The 9957-nt window shown below is 37.0% G+C and overlaps 1 protein-coding gene across 2 annotated transcripts in view; it reads left to right on the top strand.

Annotated features, from left to right (window-relative positions):
- The first annotated feature begins 5943 nt into the window (after positions 1–5943).
- RAB3C (RAB3C, member RAS oncogene family) overlaps positions 5944–9957 on the top strand; it is a 250165-nt gene continuing 246151 nt past the window's right edge. Inside the window, exon 1 of one of the 2 annotated variants that reach the window (XM_081302883.1) lies at positions 5944–6166. In XM_081302883.1, the coding sequence (XP_081159009.1) occupies positions 6149–6166 (18 nt within the window). In that variant the 5' untranslated portion in view covers positions 5944–6148. Of the gene's footprint in view, positions 6167–6921; positions 6987–9957 lie in introns of those variants that run through there. The other variant, XM_081302882.1, reaches the window with a different exon arrangement.

The following is a 9957-nucleotide window of genomic DNA, read 5'->3' as shown; positions in this document are numbered from 1 at the left end:
CTGAACACATCTTGTCTTTGTTATTAAAGGTTTAGGTCCATGTAAATATAAAGCTGGATTTCTCAAAGAGAAAATCAATAGGAAAAGGTACTGTGATGGAGGATTAAGACAAGCCTCTATGAGCTTGATAGAACACAAAATAAAAAAGATGGTGGGTTTTTTGGTCGAAAGCAACAGAGGCAGGGGCTTATACCAGAATGTAGAGCCTCTAAGGTGGTGGAGATTCCATAGGTATGCTGGCCTGTGTGTGGTAGGTTGCAACAATGATTCCATTCCCCATTCTTTCCTGCATCCAAGTCCTTCTGGATCCCTGTGACTCTGCTTGGCATGGGGAGAATGGAGCTACCTGTGTGCAAATAGGCCACGTTGACATGAAGAGGAACAGCACTGAAGATGAGAGAGATGCCCAGCATCCACCACATTCTGTTAAGCCTATGTTCCATGGTTCTTGTGGAATCCAAGGAGGAAGAAGCAGCTCCCCCTTCTTTGCTCCTGACAAATCAGTTGATAATGAACTTTATGACCATCTTAACATGTATGGATTTGGGTGAAATATAATTTTAATTAGAAAAATGTGGGGTTCTGTAGCTTAATAGACAATATTTTAAAGAAATAAAATTTAAAATATTTCCCAACCCCTTATTTGAAGGAAAAAAAGTATTGTATTTCAACCCTTCTTAGATTTTATACCCTGTTTGTCCATCAGTGAAAGATAATCATCAGATCACACCTTTCTGGGAGAGGCTGTTGATTTCTGACTTAATGTGTAGTGATTTCCCAATCTTTGAGATGAAATATGGTCAACTTATAAGGTGGCAAATAAGTATTCAAGTTAAAAGTAGTAATTGTTGAAATGTTGTAAATTTAGAAAGGACACTGGACTTGAAGTCACATGAGTTATAATTAGTTCTGGCTCTGTTACTAATTAGAATGATATTATGTGACTCATTACTGATCTTTAGGTCATTGTTTCTTTGTCTTCAAACTAAAAAAGAAGTACTAAATAATCTTTAAGTTCCTTTGAATTTCAATTCTATGTTCCTATCTTTTTGTTTTGTTTTGTTTTTGTACTGGGGATTGAACCCAGAAACACTTACCCACTCAGCCATTTCCCAAGCTCTTTTTGTTTTTTATTTAGAAACAGGGCCTTGTAAGTGGCTGAAGCTGGTTTTGAACTTGTGGTTCTCCTTCCTCAACCTCTGGAGCTGCTGAGATTACAGGTGTGCACCACTGTGCCTGGCTATGTCTCCCATTCTATATTTACAATTGGATGATCTTCCCAAACACATATATCTTGAGATATTTATTTTTCCATAGCATATCTGTAAACTGACTACTTTCTCCTATAAAACTTTAAATAAGTTACTGGTGATAAGAGCAGTCAGGCACCTAACCAGGCAACTCTTGGTATCATCTCTGCCATTGAAGTTTTGTTTAGTTACTTTTTATCTACCTACATGTCTGGTCTCTTGGACTAACGTGGAACCCCCTCTGGGATGAGGATGGTCTCCTTTTTGACTCTCATTTTTGAATTATAAGAGGTAAACCTAAAATTATTTTAATGAATATTGTTGACACACATAACATTCGATCATATTAATAAACTACAATATACTTTCAGAAGAGTTGTGTTTTTCCTGATATTTATGATAACATCAGATGACATTGAGCAGATTTTTGCACTATTCAGGTACTAATTTCTTAACCATGAATGAAATTATTTAGCTAGGTATCTGCAAGATGCCTTCCTAGAATACTGTTCAAAAATTCTGTGTAACTTCAGGTCAGGGATGCTTATTAGGAATCTCATGCTCAGCTGGGTTTGGCTCTGAGAGGGAAGCTTAGTTTAGAGCTGTAGTGAGGCAGCTCTAGGCACCCATGCAGGTGAAAGCATGCTGACTAACTGACATGGGTAATCAGGTTGGGTGCCAGTAGCATGCTCTCCAATCTTATGGCATCAATTCTATACTGCTATGAGTCTTCTGAAATATGTTGCCCAAGGCTATTCTGTGTCCTCAGAGTCAGTTTATTGAATTGTTTCCTCTTTCACCAGGTCAAAAGCCTCTTGGAGAGCTCAACATCTACATTATACATAGTTAAGAGAGGCCTTCATTATAAAATTGTTATCAAAATTTATACTAGCATTATAAGAGTAATGAATTTTTGTAAAGATAATGAGAATCGTCTCTTTGGAGGTACCTCCAGATTTATTAAAGAGGTAGGGAATATAATATCAATTTGAAACCAATTATTCAATAAGCATTTTTCATGAAGGGTGAGGATTATTGTTTAGCAGATGTTATGGCTTGGATAGGGATCCCCCAAGGTTCATGTGTTGAAGTCTTGAATCCCCAGTAGCAATGTTCCGAAGTGGAATATTTTGGAAGTGATTGGGTCATGAGGGCACTAATCTCATCAGTGGATTAATCTGTTGATGGATTCATAATTGAATGGACTATTGGGGAGGTGGTGGAAAATGAGGAAAGTGGGGTCTGGTTGGAAGAAGTGAGTGACTCGGGGCATGCCCTGGACAAGTAAATCCTATCCTTGGTCCTTCTCTCTTGCTCCCTCTCTTGCTGCCTGCTTCTTCCCTACCCAACTGCCATGTGGCTTTCTTCCACCACACTCTCCCTGCCATGATGTTCTCAGAGTTTCACCACAAGCTCACAGTGATGGGGCCAAATGACTGTGGACTTTAAATTGTATTATTAGAGAAAAAATATATTTAAAAGAGAAAAGATGTGCTTGGGTTCATGGTTTTAAAGGATTCAGTCTGTAGTCATCACTTAAACCCCGTGCTGTGGGCTTTTCATTTATTTTTTCATTCTGCTAAATCAAATGGATTGCTATTTATCTGAAAATGTTGGCAGTTTTCAAATTAAAAAGTATTTCTTTAAAAGATATATGCAATCTTATAATTCCATGAGATACCTATAGTTGTATCAGTTTTGTCAAGAAGAACAAAGTCCAGTAAACCTTATTTCCAAGAGATTATAAAATATACTATTTTTAAGTAACATTACCTTTTACAAGGAAAAACATGCGTAATTGTCTGGGTTTTGGAATCAGATAACCCTGAGCTTCAGTTCCTGACCTTAAGCAAAATACTTGTCCTTAACCCCATTATTAAATTTCTTCTTTATAAAATAAGGTTAATTATATAACCTTGCAATATTATTAAGTATTATATGGAATAATATATACAAGTGCCTACAACCAAACAGGTGTTTAAAAGGGCTATTATTAATAATACCATATTTATTGGTTTTAGTACATTTACATTTTTTTTACAAAGCACCTTACTTATAATGGTTATTTATAGTGTTGAAAACCTCTTGAGTAGGAATGAGTTAAAATAATTTTGCCTTTTAATTTAAAAAAAATCAATAGTTCCATGGGAATACTTAATTTCTTTTAAAGGGAACCTGAAACGATCAATAGCATTTCTTGGTATGGATGCTGCATGGTGTTGAAATCAAAACCAACCTCAAATATGGTGAGTCAGACAAAGGTAATAGGGCTCAGGCCAGAAGAATCCTGCCCTCAATTGGATATGGTCCCAGGAATATCTAAGATTAGACTCGCATCCACGAACTGTGGATTTGAGTCAGGTTTTCATGAGGGGCATAGAGAATCCTGGAGGGTGTCCTTAATCCTTATGCCAAACTTCAGTAGTTTCAGTTTTCAGCCTAAGTCCTAATTCAGGAAAAAAAGCAAAGCAAATACTAATAAAGCAACAACAAAGTGAATACTAGGTAAATGCAGGGAAGCAAAAAGCTGGTGCCTGAGCAGGGACATGGGGAGTGGCAAAGAAAAGTGAATCTGAAAGCAGAGATTAGAGAGTTCTCAACCTAGCTATCCCTCAGATTGTCTGCATGACCCTGAGGAGGTCACTTTGGGCCTGCTCTCATTCTGAGATGGTGAGGTATTCATGTCACATGTCACTGGTGGCCCCTTTTCCTTCTGTTAATTCTGATATTAACTCCTTTTAATATCAACTCCAGATTCAAATCTAAGTGAAGAATGTTTCTCTATTACCCTGTTTGCTCAATGGGAGACATGGTATGCTAACATTGGGTAATCCCTTGAATTTAATTAAAATTAAAATTTAATTTAATTTTAAACTGATTTCTGTTAAACTAAAAGAGAGATGCCGGGAACAGGTACATTCGAAATCAGACTGCTCTGACTTTCAGGAGACAGTCAATTCTGGTTCACTGTTGTTTGTTTAGCAGACTTCTGACTTTATTTTATTTTATTTTTCCTACACATTTATGAGAACTTAGTTCCCAAAGCCCTTTTGCAAATCTAGTTTTTTAAACTTAATTATATGGATACTTCCACAAACTTAAAGACACACTTAAAAAATGGGTATTGTGTCCATTTACAACTAGAATACATATATATATATATATATATATATATATATATATATATATTTAAATACATACATATATATATATATTTAAATACATCAAGGATGTATGTCATTTTAGTAAAATGCTGAGAAAGGATAAATTTCTCAAAGAAAAATAAATTTATAAGTTAAATAGTCATGATATTTAAATATGCTTTAGTCAGACTCTGATTTTTAAGAAATTTGTTGATGGTAGAAAAAAATACAGCAAATTGTTCTGAAGAAACATGTTTTCAGTAGTTGAACAAATATTAAATGTCAATTCTATGCATTTAAGTATCAGAATTATTTAATTGGTATTTCTCTTGGAAAAAACTCATAAAGAGATACACTCTTAGATATGTCTTAATAAAACACTCTGTATTACTTGCAGTAAGTTGCTACCATGAAACATATTGTTATAGAATTCCCTTTCACTTTTCATTTTGTTATTGGCTATTTAAAATTAATTTTTTTCTAATCATAATCCTCCATTATGAAGTGAGCATTTTAAAATGCATTTTCTGAGTAGTTATAAAAATTCTTTATCTGGATGATGTCACATTATATTTTCACTAATCATAGATTAGCAGATAGATCTTAGACTCTTTTTTTTAAAACCCAAACTTTAATTAACTAAATGTTTTGAATAGGTTCCCCATACAGGGTTGTTGCAATATTAAGTTCATACAGTAAAAATTTCAAGGTTTGTATCTTAAAATGTGGTGGAAAATGTCTTACATACGAACCTTTTAAGGTAGTGTTTCTCAATTAAGGTAAAGGAGCCGGTTTCATCAGAATTGCTAGGGTATTTGTTTAAAATTCCCAGACCTCTAATCAGATATAGTCAATCAAAATCTCTACATAGAGTTTGAAAATACGAATTTCAACCCTCCCTCCCAAAGAGATTGTCAAATGTATTAAATTCCAGAACCTCCCTTCTACTGCTTTGTCTAATGCGGTGAAGTTTAAAGCGGATTCAAGTTATTCCTTTCATGCCTTCCTGCAAGTATAATGATTGTTTCCTTTTCTACTCCACCACCAATACAATACATTTGACCTCATGCCAAGACAGGATGATCAACGTTTACTCTTAAGGGGAGAGGGCTATCTTTAGATAGGTATAGAGGACATAAATAGCCATACATGGTAGTCAATTTATGGGAAAGGGTACGTGTAACAAAAATGTAGTTCAGAGATTTGAAAATCATGCTATGAACTAATCTAGGAGGAGTGCGATTGTAATATAAGGAATGGCTCTGTGCTAAAGAAAGGACAGAATAACTTAATAGAGGTCTCCCATCTCATTCCCTGGCGGTGCTTCTGGGCTCTGGTGATGAATGTGTTCATTTTATGTGACTTGCTTTGGATAAATAACCCGGTGCCCTATCAGCTCTCCAGCCTGCGGCCAGCGGTGGCTGTGTGTGCGCACTAATGACGGTGGAAGGTTCCTGGGGGAGGGATTGGGGAGGGGCTGCCCAGCACGATCGCCCCTGACACTTCCTAAGAGACGCTCAGTCCTTTCTCTGCAGCTGCCACTTGAAGACTCCGCGCTTCCCCCACCTAAGGAAAGAAGTTATCCATCTAAATCAGTTGTCCTATCAACGTCCCTCCTTTCTCTCTCTGGGAGCCGCTTACCCCTAGCTCTTCCATTGTGTTGTGCCTTTCAGTTTAGCCCCGCTTGCTGCGTAAGACTTTCACTCCGTTTGTTGCAGGGAGATTTACTCGAGAGTTTCCGAACCTCCAGCTGCAATGGAGCTCTATGGAAAGGTAAGCAAATGAAGGGAATTCTTGAGTGTATTCAGCGAGAAATCTCGCTTTCACGGACTTTGGGACGTGTGTCGGTTTCTGTGTGTATATATGTGTGTGTGTGTGCGCGCGCGCGTCCTCGAGTCTTCTCAATGCATTTATGCAGATAAAACACTTTCTTTATATGTGTGCCTTCCTTTCTTTCTCGTGTTTATTGAATAAAATAGTAAAACTACCCCACTCATCCTATGGAAATGTATAAACTTTTCCGATTTGAGATGGGTGAGGCGGGGAATCATAGAAGGTATCATTTGTATTGGAAATGAGCACCGAGACTGCGCTTCCCAACTAGGGAATTTCAGTCTGGCTTCCCAAGGGGAACAGCTAGTAAAGAAAAATCTCCAGCCAAGATCACTGGGATCACTTCTGCTGGAGCCTTGCAAAGAAAGGGGCAGAGGAAGCTAAGAGCGATAATAGACAGGAGCAACCCATAAGGCGAAGAAGGGAGGATCCGCGGCCAAGTGCTACTGGAAGACCGAGCCTATTTAAAGTCCTTCTTGCTTGCCGGGAGGTGTAGTTCACCGCTTGCCCGTTTGCATAAAAGACCTGCAGGACAAGACTACAACTCCCAGGAGTACTCGGGGTTCCTAGCCAGTACGCGTGTGCGGGCGCCAGGAGAGGACAGCTCTGGTGCTGATGTTGGAACCCACTAGTGAACCCCGAGAGTGCACTGTGGAGCGTGGAACGCGCGGGCTGTGCACGCTTTGCTGGGCGTCCCGGCCAGCGCTGCCCTAGAGAGAAAGAACATTTGCCTACAATGAGACACGAAGCGCCCATGCAGGTGGGTCTATACAGAAAGAGTGGTCTGGGGAGGAATTAAGAGAGATGCTTTCCCCTCGTTCCAGGCACAAACTGTGCTCGACCTAAGGGACGGTCTAGGTGGCCACCCATGGAGAGGCGGCTCTGTGATTCGGTTCTGGGGACAGATTTGGGTCCTCTAGGTTTCGTTTGGCTGTAATTGGGGCTGTCTTAATGAGGAATATGGGTGTTCATTATCTTTCCCAGCTCCATAAGGAGAGTGAGGATGTCTATCGAAAATGAAAACCCCAGCAAACAAAAGTCAAAAGAACATGCAGTCTCACGTTGGCATTGATCATCCCTCTTGGTTTCCCAGATTTGTGACTGCGGTGTAAACTCTTGAGATTTAAAGCAGGCGAGTTAGGTTCGGGGTTGAGACCTCTTTACCCGAGTTGGGATAGAGAGAATTCTGCACGGTTACGGTCACATTAAGAAAAGGGAAGCCAATGTTAGGGTTCTCAAATCCCCTTTCTTCAATATCAGTTGAAAATAGCGAACACGTTCAGGCTTGGCTTCTCCCAGAGCTACGCCAGCCCTTTATCTATGGCCACATAACTGGTTTACTCCTTCTAGGAGACCCTTGCTCTGAGCTTTCCTGTGTGAAGTACTCATTTGTTGTGCCTTTGGATTCCTCATTTCAATCACATTCTTTGGTTTGTTTCCTTAAGAAATGCAAACGACTCCCTGCAAAAGTGCTTCTGCCTAAACATCTTCCCTTAAGTTTTGTTTTTAAGTAAAAGATAAGTGATGTTTCAGTTCTGTGTGCAACCAGTCAACGCTGAACATCAGCCTGTATGTTCATTACCCACGCAGAGTGATCCCATTGCATAACAGCAAGGCGTTTTATGAATGGGGTTGAGAGGAGAATAGAACATCCCATTTGGAATGTGTTCTCTCTTGAGAATCCACCTTTGTCGCCAAACCCAACAACTTGAATATTTGACATTAATCGAGGCTTAAACATTTCTCATGCTTTCTTCATGAACCCAGGATTTAAACATATGCTTTGATTTACTTTTAATTTATTTTACTTGTTGTGTATATTAAGGTACACTCACTAGATTGTTCAATGAAAAAAATATGTAATTTATTTTTTTGAAGGATTATATAATGGAAGCCCTCAAATTACCATAAGAGTTATTGAAAATTTGATTTGTTCCAGGGAACAGTGGTCCCATTGTGCGCGTTCTAATACCTCTGTTTGTGACTTCGCTTTTCACTATAGACCTGATGTGAAAAGAATCTAGGCAGACAATAAAGGGGCAGACTTTGCAATCAAGACATATTGGCTTATGATAATTTTCCATTACTAGAATTATTGCCAAGAGCCAACTGGCTAAATTAATCATATTTGATTATGAGGAAACATTGGCAGTAGACTTTAAAAGTGGGTTGTTACACTTGGCTATCTATTTGTGTATCAAAACTTCATGTTGTACATCTTAAATTTATACTGTAAGAACTTCTCCAAAATTCAAAATAAGGTGGATCATTAGTACTTGTAGTAAACTCTATGTAGGCACTGAAATCACTCTGTCAAAACAAATTACTGAACAAACAACCAAATTATATATTAATTTTTTCTTTTAAATGTTGTTTATTCAGAGGGGGCCATTGAATATCATAGAATTGTGCAAAATTAGTGCATTAGAAAATATTTCAAGTTGTTTCATGTGTCCACCACTATATAATAGGTATTGTAAGGTCCTATTTTAGGACTTAAATTAAGAATTAATATAAATATTAGGTAAGATGACATTAATTTACTCATGTGTGGAATTGTGTTTTTCAAATTTATGGTGCATTTTATTCATTGGAGCAGATTCTTAAAAAATTGAAAGTTTAAAATCCCAAATGCTATCATGAAGTACATGTATATTTTTAGAATGACTTTTTAAAGTACATTTAATTAAAGCACATACATTGATTCAGTTTATTGCTGTGATGGTGAACTCTGCATAATAATTAACGAATTTTTGAAAATATATTATGATAGGAAGAATAAAATCAATAAGCATGATTTAAGTTGTTTTTTTTTTTAAACAGCAAGTAATGTCTCAGCATCTATACTTCTAAATCATAATCACATTTCAGGTGACTTGAAGTATGAAAATACAAGAAGACAACTAGTTGCCATTCTTTTATTTTTCATGTAAATGTTGAACAATATCATTTTAAATATAGGCCCCAAACATTTCTCACCAGGTTTTCTGATAGATGAGTCACAAGCCAAACCTCATTATATAATTTAATTATCCTCAGAGTTTTTCTTTTGAAATATTTAATGTATTTGTTGATTTATAGGTTTGATTTCCTAATTTATTACATTTTTCTTAAATCAAAGAAGGGCTTAAAATATACAATGTTCTTTTAAAAGTATTGTGCCTACATAAATAGCTTAGTGTTTGGTTCAAGGTAGTTGCCTTTGATATGTGCATATTTTCTGAAGAATATTTTCCTCTAAATTGACAGAAAAGAAGAAATAATAATTGTGTTTTTTTACATGACTACTAAAATAATAGGTAATGATAGTCTGAGAGGTATGTATTTCCTTTGTAACTAAGTAAATAGGAATAGCATTTAGTAAGTGTGTTCCAGTTGATGAGCTTAGAATTTCAATTCAGGAGATGGTCATTTGCATCTTCTCATGTAGTGTGTATATAAATCCTGAGGGCCAAGTAAAAGGGGGAAATATGAGTGCCCATAACTTGAAGGCAAGGCTTTGCAAACAGATTGTCATTTATTCAGGAGCCAGATTGAATAAATTTCAGTTTATCTAGTGCCTTCTCTGTGCCAGCCACTGTGCTTTGCATCCTATTATATTTGTGTGTGTGCATAAAACAATCATATATTATTATATTTAGGTCAAAATATTTATAAATATACTTAAAATCCTGTGTGTTCTCATTACCCTAATTACAAGCAAGATACTGGAGCTTATTAGGATTAAATAA

This window comes from Spermophilus citellus, assembly GCF_964194105.1.
Source record: "Spermophilus citellus genome assembly, chromosome: 1".
Taxonomy (NCBI): domain Eukaryota; kingdom Metazoa; phylum Chordata; class Mammalia; order Rodentia; family Sciuridae; genus Spermophilus; species Spermophilus citellus.
This window is presented reverse-complemented; position numbering and strand designations above follow the sequence as displayed.